This window comes from Melampsora larici-populina (genome assembly GCF_000204055.1).
Source record: "Melampsora larici-populina 98AG31 unplaced genomic scaffold MELLAscaffold_28, whole genome shotgun sequence".
NCBI classification, from domain to species: domain Eukaryota; kingdom Fungi; phylum Basidiomycota; class Pucciniomycetes; order Pucciniales; family Melampsoraceae; genus Melampsora; species Melampsora laricis-populina.
The window spans coordinates 229,485-245,670 of NW_006768792.1; the positions used below are offsets into that span (position 1 = coordinate 229,485).

Consider the following 16,186-nt stretch of genomic DNA (forward strand, 5'->3'; position numbering starts at 1 on the left):
GACGAACGGTGCTCTCATCAATGGACGTATGTATTGTTTTGGACAAACAGTGGGCTTTTCGTCGGACATTCTCTGATTGCCTTATATGCCGACTAAGGGATCTTCTGAATTGCTATACAAAGATTTCCTCAAAAATCTACCAGCTTTTGGGGCCCGAATTGGTTCTCGTTTTCAAAAATTTTGCAATGAAGGATTCCTAATTGCTCGACAGCTTTTTAATGACCTCCGGGTACCTTCTTTCGTATCGACCTCGAAATTCCAACCTTCTGGGCCTCTCGACTTCAGTGCTAATCTTGCTTTCACTCTTGGTAATTTTTACAACAAGCCACATACCGACAACGACAAGGGTAAAGTGTATTGTTTATGGTACCCTGTCGATTGCATTAGTGGAAAGATAGTCACCCAAACCAAGGGGTTTTATCTTGAAGGTGGCTGGTTTGTATTTCCAGAGTTTCGGATTGCTTTCAACTTGGGTGGTAAGTATACAGTTCAAATTGCGTGGGATGGGAAGAGTACTTTTCACCATACGCTACCTTCCAAGGAAAAGGTTTTGGTCAGGGAGAACGGAAAAAATGTACATTATACTAGGTTGGGATGTTCGACCCAAATAACTCACACCATTGCCCGTGCGAGTGCAAAAATCGAAACCAAGGAACAATGGAATCACAAAAAAAATTGTAATCGCAGAGTTAGGGACTGTGATGATATACTACAACTCAAAGATCGAAAATGGAAAATATAGTTTCTTTCTTATTGAAGTTGATGTTGCTTATTAGACCGTTACATTATCATGTAATACTGTTTTTATGTGTTTCATGAATGTTGACAATCAACAAATATCGAAGTGTTTAGGTAAAAAAATTGAGCCAGAATTTCACCATAAGTTTGAATGAACAATTTGGTTGATGTCATGCAGAGGCAATGCATAGCGTGCAATACAATTATCAGTACCTCTTTAACAACTAAAGAGCACTGCAGGATTGCAACTCGAAATTGAGCAATGCATCTAGCCGCGGCGCCCGCCGCTGATCCGCTAGTGATAATTTTATATTACAAGTTAGTTTTGGGTACATGTATATGTACCCAGGGCTGACATATAGTGTTATTCCAATCTGATAACTGAAAGAAAATGGTGCAATATCCTGCTGATATTTTCCCCAAAAGATTTTATAAGTCAAAACACTACAACACTAAAGCAAATTTCTCTTTGTAGCTATAATAAAGGGCGTGTTTAAGTGACCAGATACTATCAAAATAAGTTTATAATGATAAACAAAATGATAATGTTGTAAATGACAAATAAACAAGGGGAACAACAACACCCACATCCTACATTTGATAATATATAACACCAATACAATGATTAACAACTTCAAAAACCAACAAAATCCAACAAGATCCCTCTGATGTCACCTTATGATGTCACTATTCGCAATGTTTGCCATGATTAAAGCTGTGAAGATGAACAATTGATGTTAATAAATGCTGAACAGATCTTCTTATGGGTGATTTTTCCCTAATATTGATAGCTGAAAACCATTTTTAGAATTCTGGACTTTTTGTAAAGTTGTCCAATTTTGGATTACTATATCTCATTTTATAGCTCTGCTGATACTGATCATTTATTGCCCCAATATGACCTACTTCCAATGTGTTATGAATAAGTTATCGAGCTGCTGTGATTGGTAAAATAAGCTTTTTGTCATGTAAATGTTTTACATATGTGTGTGTAAGTGCAAAATTCAAAATTCATACCATTTCTGTTGTGTCCTTGTAACTTTTTTGCTAATCCTCTGTTACTATTAATTTATAGGTTGTACATTATGAAAGAAAGTATTCTGCCCCAAATGAGCTATCACTCATCCTGATCTGACAACGTTTGAGATATGTAATTAGCTGAAAGTCATCATTTTTGACGGATTTTGACCATTTTCACCACTTTTCTCATCTAGTATTGATTTTCAGGTTGTGGGCGCGCTTGTATTTTTGTAGGCGCGCCAAGGTGTGTTTTCTTTGGTTTTTTTGCGCCTAGGTGCCACTTGGCACGCCGGGCGCGTTCTCTTACAAAAAACATTGCCGAAAGCCAAAAAGTCGCTTCCGTATTGTTATTTGTTCTATGTGTGTTTTGCTAGAGCTATCTACTGCCGCAAAATTGCCTTTTTGAGGTGAGAAAAGCTGTCGTAAGAGCTCACAGCAAGTTTCTGAGTCTTCAATATTGGTGACAGGACATAGAAATCCTACGATTTGGCGTAATTCTTGAAAAGGCGCGCCGACCCACATTTTGTTGATTTTTCAAACGCCTGAGCACGCCGCGGCACGCCCACAAATTGGCGCGCCAAAGGCGCATTATTTGCGCTGCGCCCACAACCTGAATTGATTTATCTTCTATCATTAGATCATCCTAAATCAATCCAATCATAAGAATAGCTATAAAATCACTCTTAAAACATTGCTACAGGAATTAATCCCACAGTACCCTTGTTTACCATCCTCAAATTTCTGTCTTTCTTGAATAACTTCAATCCTCCCTTATCAATTCCCATGATTAAAGTTGTTGCTGACTAATGTTACCTTCCTCTTTAATACTCAAAACTTCTTGAACCTTCAACACTCATACTAATAACCTAAAAACCCATTTTCCAACCCTTATACGTATATTTTCAATTTTTTTATGAATTTCTTTTTCTTTCTTCTTTCTGATAATGTTTAAATAGTTTCAAATTAAATAACTATAATGTGAATAGTTGATTATCACATAAGATTACTTCATATTCAATTTACAATGAAATAATGAAAATATGAAAAACCCAACTTTGCCCAAAAACTTCAATTCTTCTAATAATGATATAATTTTTTTAATTTTTTCTTGATCGACCTTATAAATTGATTAACACACCGCTTGACTGGTCCAGCCAAAAAACGTAACACAAAAGCACTTTTTCAATCTGCCCCTGTTTCATGGTCTGCCAATACACTGAATCTCAAAATACTCTTGGTCACACTTCTCATACCTGGATTTCTACTTTCTTTCTAGACCCACTGATGGTGGAGTGATTGTTTGGGACACATATTTGACCATCACAGGGATCTCTTTGGTCTTTACATAGTAAGATCTTCTTTAGATGAAGGAAGATGTGTCTTTCACACACAACTGATTGTCTTTACAAAGCCACCTCTGCCTGCCCCAATTCCAATTCCTCAAAACAAGTTCCAACTACAGCTGTTTCAAAAATGAATGTTGCTACTGTTATTTTTGATCATTTTTTTCATATGCGCGGCCATCTATGTTATATATCCTCCCAGCAATTGTAATCAGAAACGGAGCTCATGCAGGCTCAAGCACGCTCAAGTTTTGGCATCAAGAGTCAAAGCTGGCTTTGGGCAAGCAATGCGATTCAACCTTGGGCCGCGTCATCAGCCATTTCTCTGCTGTTCCTACCAGATTGCAAACCACAGATATGAGAAAATAAAATAAAAAACAATGGCAGCCACATTTGTTTTTGAAACAGCTGTACTACTGATAAATACATGGGCCTCAGTTGTAACTTGGGATGATCTCTTAATCTGTGCAACAAAGCTGACAGGAACAAAAAAGAAGCCCACACTCACTAACTTAACTCCACACTCAGTTGAAGAGCTCCATGGACCATAGTTCGCAGAGCGGCACAGATTCTTACCCGCGCTTGGACCATGCACGTTACGGCAAAATCCAAATACTGAAGATCTTCCCAGAGGCGTCGGCCACCGGCAAATGAGAGGTTCCAATGGAAGATTAGTGATTTATAGTGGTAGCATCCATTTCGATAGTGTCCGGTGTTGACCATGGAGAGGTGACAGGAGTCCGTCGTGGCAAGGGAAGCTCAGGGATGATACCGGGGAGGGATCCAGACTGCCCCTCAATCATAACATTTCTGATGATTGACCGGATGCATTGCTTTGCTCATCTTGACATCATACATCAGCAGATTCAGAGTGTGAAATCGACTGTAATTTTCAGTGCCATTCTTGGGGGATGTACATACGCGCGCGCAGTGGAGCGGAGCCTCAAAGTCACCAATAAATTCCGTGGCATCTCCTTCATGTAGCATCCCATTGCTTGGCATTACCCAAAATCATCTCAAAAGCCGAGACAAAACACATTTCGATGCAAATTACAGCTGTTTTCAAAAATAATGTCATGGTGCGATTTTTAAAAAAGAAAAATCCTCGCAAGCCACATCAAATACAGCCAATACAGGCTCTTCCCGGTGTGCGCAGGTTCAGGACAAAATCCGGTCCGATGTCGATGAGGCATCAGTCCCATCCCTTCCTCCTACCCAATCCCGATCGGCACGTCGACAATTTTCATCCACACCCACACCCAGTCCAATCCTCACTTCCTCAAAGCCGATTGCGCTTTGGTTCCACCCCATCCTACCAGATCCTATCACTTAAACCAAGCGACTTCAGCGCTGTCCACACTGGCAAGGTCAGTTATACTCCACTACTGACATCTACTTGAGGCGTCGAGACATGAGATTGGTGCCATGCCGTTGTGAGTTTTTCAGATCCATAAATGAAAGGTGGGGCGGTTCCAGGAATTGGTGTCACCACCGGTGGTTCAGTCGAGTGGATAGGTCGAATGATTGACCAATCAGGACGATTTCCAACCGGATTTTGAGGCGTTGAAAAGAGAATCTGAGCCATGCCGTTGTGATTTGTTTGGATTCGTAATCTGAAGTCCACCCCAGCCAATAATCGGTACGGCCTCAGCACCGGTGGTTGAGTCGAGTGGATGTGTCGCTTAACGAGGGGACAAATCTGTCGTTTTTGAGGGAGAATGGTGACTCGATCTGGTGGGTTATTGAATGGTGGGACCAAACAATAACCCCGCGGACCTGGGTCAGAGGGGACCCACAGGATAAACCCGGTCCCCCAGGCAGGCCTGTATTGGCTGTATTTGGTGTGGCTTGCGAGTTTTTTTTTTTTTTAAAAACACACCATGACATTATTTTTGAAAACAGCTGTATGTTTTGCAAGTTGTAATATCGGGTGTGCATATCTCAAGCGCCATTTACTTCGGCGCTCAATTCCGGAATGACTGAGCCAATCTAGCGCAAATTCACAAGACCTCGCATATTCTGTCTGTCCCACGCACCAGGTGAGCAGAAGCTGCTTGATATGTATTGCGTCACATTGCAGATAGCTGATAGGTAATTGCATACTTACGCTCAAACACAATCTTATCTATCTCTCATCGACCGATCCTAGCCGAGTTGATACGGCGGTTTGCTCAGAGTGGATCCAATTTGTTTGGATACCATTGTTTCGGGTCAGCGTACATTTACTCGAACCCTCTGTTGTCGACATCACTTGGCCTCATGATCGTAAAGGGGAGTCAGCGACAAATTTGATTTATGCCATGTGTCTGATCAGAGCCGGCCTACAATCATGTTCAGTTGAGGTATGTATGTCGCGTGGAGGATGTTCTATAGGGTAGGGAATGAACATGCTTGAGTTTCAGCAGTCGAGTTATGGTGCGCAGATCGATGGGCCGGTTGCTGAAATCGCATCTTGGGTGGCAATGTGTATCCTCATGATGACGGGGTTGACTGCGCTGATTATAGATCCCACGGGTTTGAGACGTCGGAGAATTCAGGACAAACCTCAGACGGCCCAGCATGGCCGGAGCTGCCCAGACTTGCCCAGACATGTCGTAGTGGTTTCCGAATTGAGGCTATACAGTGCATGTAGCAACTCCTTCGAGCATGTTGATTCAGAAAGGCTTGGCATTCGGGCCCCCTTTCTCTGCAAATATTGTCATATTCTCCTGCTAGATTACTCAATTGGTATCAGACTTACCAACTGATTCGGCGTCACATCGGCAGATCGATACATACAGGCCTAGCGTTACATACTTCTCTGCGCAAGTTTCGCAGATGGTCCTGGTGTATCAAATTAGACACGCTGACACTTGGTTCTACTTGGCTGCTTGGCATTCTTTGGACTAGGATATAATTGTCGACCGTTGTCTTGGCCTTGATCATTGTTTACTGTCACTTCTGTCTTCTTTTATAATAAGGTCCTACGCTGCCTTATAGCTAACCTTCCCTCGTTCAGCTAGCCTTTCCATTTATTCTATTCTTTTCCTATATAATAATCGATCTCCTCACAACCTCCCTTCCCCTAGAGCCCTTCTTGTTGTTACGCATCCACGGGCTTAATTTAACCACCGATTTCAGCGCTGCCGATATCGCCTCAGCACCATCCACTCGCATTATTAATTTTCGACTTCTACCTCATAACAACTTTTGTCCGTATCGAAGTCCGTCACCAGCGACTCAGACCCCCCATACAGTGCCATAAGAAATTACATCCAAACAAGCATCCCAAAGCTGATTTCGATTTTCACAAACGCCACTCGCCCAATATGACTCACGACGCCACCGACAAGACCAAAAAGAACTTCGACAAGACATTTGAGGAGGATCACAAAGCAACCAACGCTCTCGTTGACATCAGCACCATCCAATTGACCGCTGAAGATTTGTACGACAAAGACAAAGTCGACTTAGAGCAAGTCCATCTACAGGATGTTTGGAAACTGCTACAGTGAGTATCGTAATATTTTGCCTTTTTACCCACTTGTTGGATCGCTAATTGTTCTTTCAACTATCCAGAACCTCTGAAGAGGGTCTTACGCCAGAAGAAGTCGAGCGCCGTATGGCCATCTTTGGCCCCAACAAGCTCGAAAGTAAAGAAGTAAACCCTCTATTGCTTTTCCTTAGTTTCATGTGGAAGTAAGCACTTCGTCTGCGTTTTTCCATCTTTTCAGCATATTGATGGCATATTTTTTTCGATCTCTTAGCCCTCTTTCATGGGTCATGGAAGGTGCTGCCATCGTTGCCATCGTACTCTCCAATGGTCAAGGCCGCCCACCAGACTGGCAAGATTTCCTTGGTATCGTTTTACTGTTGTTCATTGTTAGTATGCTTTTTTTGCGGTATTCCACCCAAAATATCAGAGCCTGACTCCCAATCTCCAGAACTCCGGAATTGGGTACTATGAAGAGCGATCAGCTGGAAACGCCGTCAAAGCCTTGATGGACTCATTGGCTCCAAAAGCTAAAGTGCGACGTGCTGGACAATGGTCTGAAATTGACTCGGCTGATCTCGTTCCCGGTGATATCGTTGCTTTCAAGGTGCGCTTTTTGTCTTTCCATCGCCCTCATGTCGCATGCTAACTCCTTGGTCATCAGATCGGAGATGTTGTCCCGTCAGATTGCAGGCTGTACGACGCCATTAATGTTTCTATCGATCAGGCTGCTCTCACGGGTGAATCACTACCCTCAAGCAAGACCGTTGGTGATCAGTGTTTTTCAGGATCGACCTGCAAGCAGGGTGAGGCCGAAGGTGTTGTGATTGCCACCGGACCCAACACATTTTTTGGTCGAGCTGCTACATTGGTGGGAGCTGATAACGACTCCACCGGACACATGCAGGCTGTGCTTGCTAAGGTGAGCCTCTCATTTTTTATCACACTACGTTTTCACGCCCGAGCTTATACATGTCCATTTGATAGATCGGAACATTTTGTCTCGTCTCAATCGGAATCTTTGTTGTTTTGGGTACGCTCAATTGCAGTATTATCACCTGACTATCCAACTCAATCTGATCTCATTTCCCCTTTCCCAGAAATTATCATCTTGTATGGAGCCTTCCGCTACCAGTACCGTCGTGGGCTTGACAACATCCTGGTCCTCCTCATCGGTGGTATCCCGATCGCTATGCCTACTGTTCTATCAGTTACCCTTGCCGTTGGGGCTCAACAATTGGCGAAGTACAAGGCCATTGTCACCAGGATCACTGCCATTGAAGAGCTTGCCGGTGTCACCATCTTGTGCTCTGACAAGACCGGTACCTTGACCACCAACAAACTTACCATCGACAAGTCCACTGTCAAGACCTACGCTGACTACAACGCCGAAGAGGTCTGTGTGTTGGCAGCGTATGCTTGCCGGACTGAAAACCAGGACGCCATCGATACCTGTGTTGTCGGTAATGTCGGAACTGAAGTCGCCCGCCGAGGAATCCAGTTGCTCGACTTCAAGCCCTTTAATCCAGTTGATAAGCGTACCGAGATCACATACATCGACACTGCTTCTGGTCAAATGAGACGTGTCACGAAGGGTATGACTGGTGTAATCATCGAACTTTGCTCGCACAACAAGACCGAAGCTTTGGAACAGACTCTTGAAAACGACGTCGAAGAATTCGCTCGCCGTGGTTTGAGAGCGCTTGCTGTAGCCTACGAGGATGTTCCCGCTGGCCAAGTCGACGCACCCGGTAACGGCTTCGAACTCATTGGACTGCTCTCTATCTTTGATCCCCCCCGTGACGACACCAAACAAACTATCGACGATGCCCAGGCTCTCGGAGTCAAAGTCAAGATGGTAACTGGTGATCAACTTGCCATTGCAAAGGAAACCGGAAGACGTCTCGGTATGGGTGACCACATGTACCCCTCCAAAGTCTTAAAAGATGGCCCTGAACCCGGAGGCAAATTCTCCAGCTTGGATGAAATGATTTTGGGTACATAAGCTTTCATTCAATTTTCATCGCTTGACATCGCGCTAACTCGCTTTTCTTTGTCAGACGCCGACGGTTTTGCCGGTGTCTTCCCTGAGCACAAGTACGAGATCGTCAAGAGACTGCAAGGACTTGGACATTTATGCGCAATGAGTCAGTAGACATCCTCCCAAACACGATTGATCATTCCAATTGCTGACATAGTTCATTTAGCTGGTGACGGAGCAAACGATGCACCTGCCTTGGCACGTGCAAATGTGGGTATCGCTGTTGAGGGCGCAACTGACGCTGCTCGTGGCGCCGCCGATATTGTTCTTACCGAACCCGGTCTCTCGACCATCGTTCACGCCATCCGTCAATCTCGAATTGTGTTTCAACGTATGCGAAATTACTCTATCTACGCTTGCGCTGTTACGATTCGTATCGTCGTTGGGTTTGCTGTCATGGCCTTCGCTTTCAAATTCGACTTCCCACCCTTCATGGTTTTGGTCATTGCCCTGTTGAACGATGGTACAATCATGACTTTGTCACTAGACCGAGTCTTACCCAGCAATCAACCTGACCACTGGGACTTGACCGAGATCTTCACTTACGCTGTTGGATATGGAACTTGTCTTGCACTTTCCACCATTGTCTTACTTGCTGTGATTCTTCACACTTCTTTCTTCGAAGATCGCTTCGGTGTCAACGCTATCAAAGAAGCTAACGATGATGAACTTCACATGATCATCTACTTGCAAGTTGCCATCATTTCACAAGCATTGATTTTCGTGACACGGTCGCACGGCTGGTTCTTCATGGAGCGTCCTTCTGCCGCCCTTTTCGGAGCTTTCATCATTGCCCAACTCATTTCATCCTTGATTGCGGCTTTCGGAAACTGGGGCTTTACAGCCGTTAAGGGTATCTCCCTCTCCTGGATCGGAATCGTTTGGATCTGGAACATAATTTGGTTCTTGCCATTAGGTCAGTATTTGAGACTTGTTGTATACATCATGTTTGCTCATGTTCCTTTCCCTTTCACCACCACAGATCTCGTCAAGTTTGGTATGCGTGCTACTATCCGGGTCTTCAAACCCCCAGTGGACAACAAGAAGCCAATTGCCCACAACCAGCTCGCCCGCACCACCTCGCGTACTGCCTCTATCCACGAGTCGCTCTACTCCAATCGGGTCAGCTTCCTGCAACGTGCCCAGCGCAAAACTGGTCTCGGTGGCCGAGTCCACGCTGATGACCGTGAACTTCGTCGGTCAGTTTTCAACCCTCACTTTAGTCTCTTGTACAAAGCCATAATACTGTGTGCTGATTTTCTTACATCACTATTCAGGTTTTCGTCTGCCCAAGCCGTGTCCTCCGGTGCTGCTCTTAGTCGCCACTAATTGGTCACTGGTAGTCGTTCAACGGCGCACTCATACTTCTACGCTACTTGTACTTTTCCTCGTCGCACGTCTCATATGTACCCTTTGCCAGAAAAATGGTGCCTGTTTGATAGGCGCATACTATTCCGATCACGCCCGATTACCGCCTTGCTGCGATGTTTTTTGTTGGACTGATGCTCATATTCTTATCATTGTTTCGATTTATTATTTGGAGTTAAATTGTGATTAGACCGCTCTCAACCTTTTACGTCTTTTTTTAGATTTCTCCTTCTATATATCGGTTGCGCTCATTCTCCTTTCCTTTTTCGTTAGTATACGCTCGTACCATCTGACATATTTCTTAGTTCTGCAAGTGTACTTTGTTTTTATCAATATTTCCGTTTATGATGTTTGAGCTTGGTAGTGGCTTTGACGCGTGCTGGCAAAAACACGCATGACCCCTAAAATGCAATTCATTTTTCACATCTTGCTACTATGTTTTGCCAAAAAGACCCAAACTTTTTGTCTCTGCACTGTTGGCCAAACAATGTCTTCGATTGATGTCCCACACGTGACTCATTCCCCTGGGTCCTTGTTAGTGGCTTAGACAAGCTTGATGTATGTTTGTTGAGTTACAATTGTAATCAGTCCCTGTTAGCACCTTCTACAAACGGGTGCTCATCCGAAGTGTGGTGGATTGTGATGATATCATACTGTGCTAACCCAACAAACTCCAAGCTTAACGAATTTCCTTAAGTTTGAACAAACTCCCTCTCGGCAAGCGAGCCTGCAAGAGTGGGACTTAGGGCTTACCACCAAATTTGGCGTGTGAGCGAGAAATTTTGGCTGAGGAGTTTTTCAACCCGCCATAACTTCTTACCCTCCAAAAAACCCCTTTGCACCAAATAACTAAATGTGTATTTGATGCAATTGCAGAGCAATGGAAGGCTGAAGTTTGCAAAAAACTCAAGATCTCTGAGAAAGCTGTCCGACCCGTCAAAAGCTCACACCAGGCAGGCTGAAATGTTACACGTAAACCCAATTTCCAAGTCTTTCTGGAGTGCTTTCCTGATGCCAAAAGAGAGAGATTCCAAAGAACCAGTATGTGTAGGTTGAGCAGGCGCACAGGACCTTTCTTTGGTCTCAAAGGCATTTATCTGCAGGGTAAGAAGTTAGAGCATCCCCAGTGGTCCCCTGATTGTGTGAGCCCTGAAACAGACCCCAATCCTGATTTTGGGATGTAGGGGGTTAACAAACACACCTTGCACAACAGTGTACCTAAAAGTCAGGGTTCAATACTTGATTGAGATAAGAATGCTTATACTCCTGTGTTTGAGTGAGGTTTGAGTCCACCTGTTCTGTATTGGTCACATGGAAGCAGTTGCATGTGATGTCAAGGGCCCACCTAGACCTTGCAGATGTGGAGGGCCCCTCTCAAAATCTGGAGACTCTTGACGTCTCACCCCAGATTATGTGGGATGGTTTTTTGCAATTTGACCTACCACACATCATTGAGAGCCCGCACAATTGGGGGACCTCTGGGGATGCTCTTATGCACTGCCAACATAGATGCCTCGGGTTGAGAAATCCGAGGCACCATCGGAGGCAAATCCTCGGACAAACCTTGTCCGAGGTATTTGCCCGAGGTATTTTTTTGCCCTGAGAATTACCTCGGATCAAAACCTCGGGAAGCTTCTGTCCGAGGTTTTGCATCCGAGGATACCTCGGATTACAAAATCCGAGGTAAATATGTTGATGGTGATGGCGGGTTGAAAAGCTCCCTAGCCAAAATTTCCTTGCTCACACACAAAATTTGGTGGACTAGAGACAATGTGGGCATACCCACAAAGGCTGAATTGATACATTATATCTTCTCATGACTAATCTCCACACATTATGTACACTGTATCAACTTTTAATCAGTGCACATTGCCAATCCCATCATATTGGTGGTACCCCAACACAGTTGCAAAAATTACAAGATGATTTTACCAGATAACTATTGGTAGTTTTCCAGCAAGCTGTGTTGAACTGGAGTGTTCCATGGGGTCACTTTTCATTCCCTCAAACTCAAAGTACCAAATTGTTTACTGTTCCTCTCTGTGAAAGACATCTCAAAACATGCAGTTTTTGAGTATGCAAAAGTTTGGATACAACCAAATTGCTACTACCAACACTTCAGACTGACATTGTTCAAAAAGACCAATGTCATCAAATAAAATAAAATGTGAAACCCCCTCCTCAAGCTGAACAACAGGGCAGAGAGAACTGTCTTCAAATATGAGGAATTTCTGCATAGATGTATTGTGAAAATCATCAATGTGATGGAAATGGGCTCAACAGTGAGTTGCCTAATGGACATAGAAAGAGACAACAACATATTATATGTTGAGAGGAGATTTCCTTATGAGATGGAAAGTAGACAAAAAATAGCAGGAAGTTGAGAAGGTGTGAATAGGAGGTGGAGCTAACCTCAGGTTGGGATGAGACATTCCAAAAACACAATGAATTGACAATGGGTAAAACAAAGATGGAGGGTGAGTGCATTGAACTCAAAGTTTGAATTGTTAAAAACAAAAGTAAGTAAATGTTTAGGTTTGAATTGATCAGGTACAGATATGGCAATATATGTTCAGTATTTCCAGATTCTGAAAAAGAACTATGTTAACAGAATGTTGAAGTGACTGCAGATATTCCAATAGTGATGAAAAAAGGAAAATGGGACATGAACAGATACAATGCGAAAACCTTAGGGTGCAGAATAAGAAGTCAAAAAAGTTGAAAAAATGATTTGGTGATTTGTGTTGAGAAGAGAAGAACGAGTGCACATGATAGTACCAGGGGACTTTTGAGGATAGTGGATTGGGTATGGGGTTTAACACAGCTGATGAAAATGTTCATCTTTGGATGCAATTTAGATTTGAAAAGTCACCCAAATGCTTATGTGCATTCAATCAACAATGTATCAGGACAGTTTACCCATGTGAATCAAGGGGATCTGTCAGAGAGGTGATGGGGACAGGGCCAAATCACATCAAATGATTTGATTCCATTGTATACTTTCATTTGTGAAATAATATAATGTTCCAAATTATGTATGGTATATCTTTAGGTCCAACACTTCTATGTGTTTTTAAAGATAGAAACAGCAAAAAAGGGCAATAGTTGGGGAACTTCTATGAATAGGACACATGGATGAGTGATTTGGTTATCTAATAACTTGCAGTTGTGCAAGTATTTTAATGTATAAATTTATTTGTTAATGAGAAACTTGGATGGGAGTGTGCGCCTGAATTTGCTTGAGGGAGAAAGGAGCCAATTTATATCATTGAAATGAAAAGCAAGGATAACAGCCGTTACTCAGAAAATGTTTTGACCCAAAGCTATTGTATGTTCTAAATGAAGAAGCAGTTTAATGTTAGGTTCAACAAATTGTAGAGGCATTACATGGCCAACATTAGAAAAATAACACACAAAGAACAAGTCAGACCTGAAAGGGAAACAAAAACAAAAAGGTGTTACATGAAAATCATACACAACAAATTTCAAATAGGGTAATCATTAGCTGCGTTCAAACCTGACCTGGTTTCAAAAAACCCAGTTGACCCGGTGGACTTTTTGGCTGGAAGCTGTCAAGAACTGTCAACGGATACACAAAGTTACCACCAGAAAAGCAACTGGGTAACTGGGTTTTTGTGTCAACCGGCTGTGATTCCAAGGGAATTTTGGTACGGTGAAATTGTTGGGAAGCTGCTTGGGGTTTGATTCCTGAAGCAAGGAGAGGGTGCCTTATATGGGTGTCCGTCTCTACAAAGTCCTGATAAGGAAATAGCGGAGTGGTACAACTTGGTGATGTCTTATGACATCACGTCTAACAATAAAGGTGGCCGGATCCGATACAACTGGATCCGGCATACAACTTCGTGGGACAAATCTGGAGGGGATTCGTCAGAGAAAAGGAAAGACTACATTTAAAAAGCGCACAAGTAAGGGAAAGCATGCTTGAAAAGCATGTGACAAAAAGAAATGTGAGAACAATAGAAAACAGGGAAATCAGGTATCACATCACCCCCTTTTTAAGATGAAAAACTTCCTAGTTTTTGTTATGGTTTTTGTTGTTGTTTACTTTGTCCTTCACTACTCCCAACAAGCTATGTAGATAGTAATAGAGTGTACTCAAAGCTGATATTGAGAACTCCTTCAGATCTTTGCTAGCTTCTATCATGTACAACTCGTTGTGTAGTTTGATTGCTAAGTCTATGAGGTGTTCTTCTTTTCTTGCTAAAATCTCTTCTCGTTCTTCATCAATGACGGGTCAAGTTATTTCTTCTTGCATGTTTGTCACACTTGTGGAGCTCGCGAGAGGCGTAGAAGAACTCGTCTGAGTGACCTTTGAATAGTTTTAGCCGAGAGCCATTGACCTTAGCTCCCAAAATATGACCATTAGATGTCATCAAAGAGTACGTACCGTTGGGGTAGCATTCTCTAAGTATAAAAGGTCCATCCCACTTGGGATGCAATTTTGAGGGCCGTCCTTCAAAACTTCGTAATACTCTGTCTCCCACCCTGAGGTTCCTTTCATTATATGTTTCCTCAGTTTCCATATGTCTTGTTCTAGCCCTTGAGTTGAGGTCGTCGATAAGCTCCTTCCTGGTCCTCTTATGTTTTTGAATTGCTAGGTTGTGTTGGCAATGTATCAGTTCTAGATTTTCAATCGAATCACTGTACATGATGCTTACTCTTTCGGAAGGCAGTCATGCCTCACTTCCATAGGCCATGAAGTATGGCGACGCCTTCATCGAGTGGGAGTAAGAAGCCCTGTATGCAAAAAGGCATGAGTTCACATATCTATCCCAAAGGTCCTGATCATATGGGCTGCACATTTTACGTAACGCGTTGAGGAAGGTCCCATGAAACCGTTCTACAAGTCCATTTGCTTGGGGGTGGTAGGGTGTGGTTGTCACGTGTTGTATTCCGTGGGTCTCTACGAACTCTTTGAAGCCCTTAGAGATAAACTCTGATCTGTTATCAGTAGTTATCTCTACTGGTACACCATGGTTCAAGATTATTTCCTTGGCCAATTCTATAATTGCTTTAGCTGAAGTTCTTTTTAAGGTCTTGACGTAGGCCCAACCGGTTCCGTAAACAATTGCTGTTGCAAGGAATTGGTTGTCATTAGCAGTTTTGACTAGTGGTCCCACAAAATCCATTCTCGAAGACTTGCTCAAACCCCGCCCACATTGCAGCAATGGCTGCTTTTCAAAGCAACAAAAAGAAGAATTTTTCGCTCAAGGCAATGCTGAACCGACCTGGATCAAATCTTCCATCGGATCCATCCGTCCATCTGAATCCCGAAACTGCCAAACTGATCGATCTAGACCACCTTCACCAGGCTGACAAGGCGGATCGAGCTCATGAGGCGGATCGAGCTCATGAGGCGGATCGAGCTCATGAGGCGGCTCGAGCTCATGAGGCGGCTCGTGATGGCGGAGTTGCCAAACCTACAGGCGTCCCTACCCCCAGCCGAGCACGCACGCACAACGACCAACTGATTGTTGGGGCGTGTGGCATCATCTTGTGTTGACGGACGTTCTACAACTCTGAGGCTCCAAGTGCATTAAGGGTAAGTCATTCTACCTTCCATCGTTGATTGTTTCCTTTATCTGACGTGTGACCCTGGATGTGCTGATGTTGATCGGTTCCAGGACTATCTAGTCGAAGCCTTCCCCGATGGACTCCCTGATGTTATATTTTACGACAACGCGTGTAATCTGCTGCGTGTCATTCACAATGGCACAAAGGATCCCAAACCTTTCGAACGCACGATAATACCTGTTGACCCTTTCCATCACTGTGCTCACGCTGAGAGTGACCAGTTCTGTCGGATGTACAACGACCCCAAATTGTTCCCGGACTTACAAGAAGACGGCAACTGGATATTTAACTCATCCGCTGGTGAGTTAAGTAACATTTGGTATGGCGGGTTTGCTTCCATGTGCCGCAACATGGAAGCAACCAGGTATGAGTTCTTTCTTGAAGAGATGGTTGAGTTCCGTAATGATTGGCTAACTGCCGCTTTGGCTTGTCGTAAGGGCATGGAGTTTATTGGTGTTGGACCATTGTGATGATGCTCCGGACCGACACGTAATGAAAAAGATGATAATGTAACTTTCTTTTATCTTTCATTTATTAGTTTGTACCTGGTTTGGCGTTGGCGTTCATTCAGACATACATGAAATATATGTGGGATTTTGGTAGTGGTGT

The 16,186-nt window shown here is 43.5% G+C and overlaps 2 protein-coding genes across 2 annotated transcripts; one reads left to right on the forward strand and one right to left on the reverse strand.

Annotated features, from left to right (window-relative positions):
* Window positions 1-4,372: 4,372 nt before the first annotated feature.
* Window positions 4,373-5,877, reverse strand: MELLADRAFT_108219 (uncharacterized protein; the record flags this gene model as incomplete). The annotated part of the gene is made up of 4 exons (XM_007412091.1): window positions 4,373-4,423; window positions 4,492-4,933; window positions 5,646-5,716; window positions 5,842-5,877. 4 exons carry the CDS (start codon window positions 5,875-5,877, stop codon window positions 4,373-4,375), a joined length of 600 nt encoding a protein of 199 aa, XP_007412153.1.
* A 119-nt stretch (window positions 5,878-5,996) lies between these two features.
* On the forward strand, window positions 5,997-10,420 carry MELLADRAFT_44104 (uncharacterized protein; the record flags this gene model as incomplete). Its single annotated transcript, XM_007411955.1, has 11 exons — window positions 5,997-6,591; window positions 6,660-6,779; window positions 6,848-6,962; window positions 7,025-7,180; window positions 7,238-7,495; window positions 7,561-7,606; window positions 7,674-8,570; window positions 8,634-8,720; window positions 8,781-9,530; window positions 9,597-9,813; window positions 9,892-10,420. 11 exons carry the CDS (start codon window positions 6,410-6,412, stop codon window positions 9,941-9,943), a joined length of 2,880 nt encoding a protein of 959 aa, XP_007412017.1.
* Between the last annotated feature and the right edge of the window lie 5,766 nt (window positions 10,421-16,186).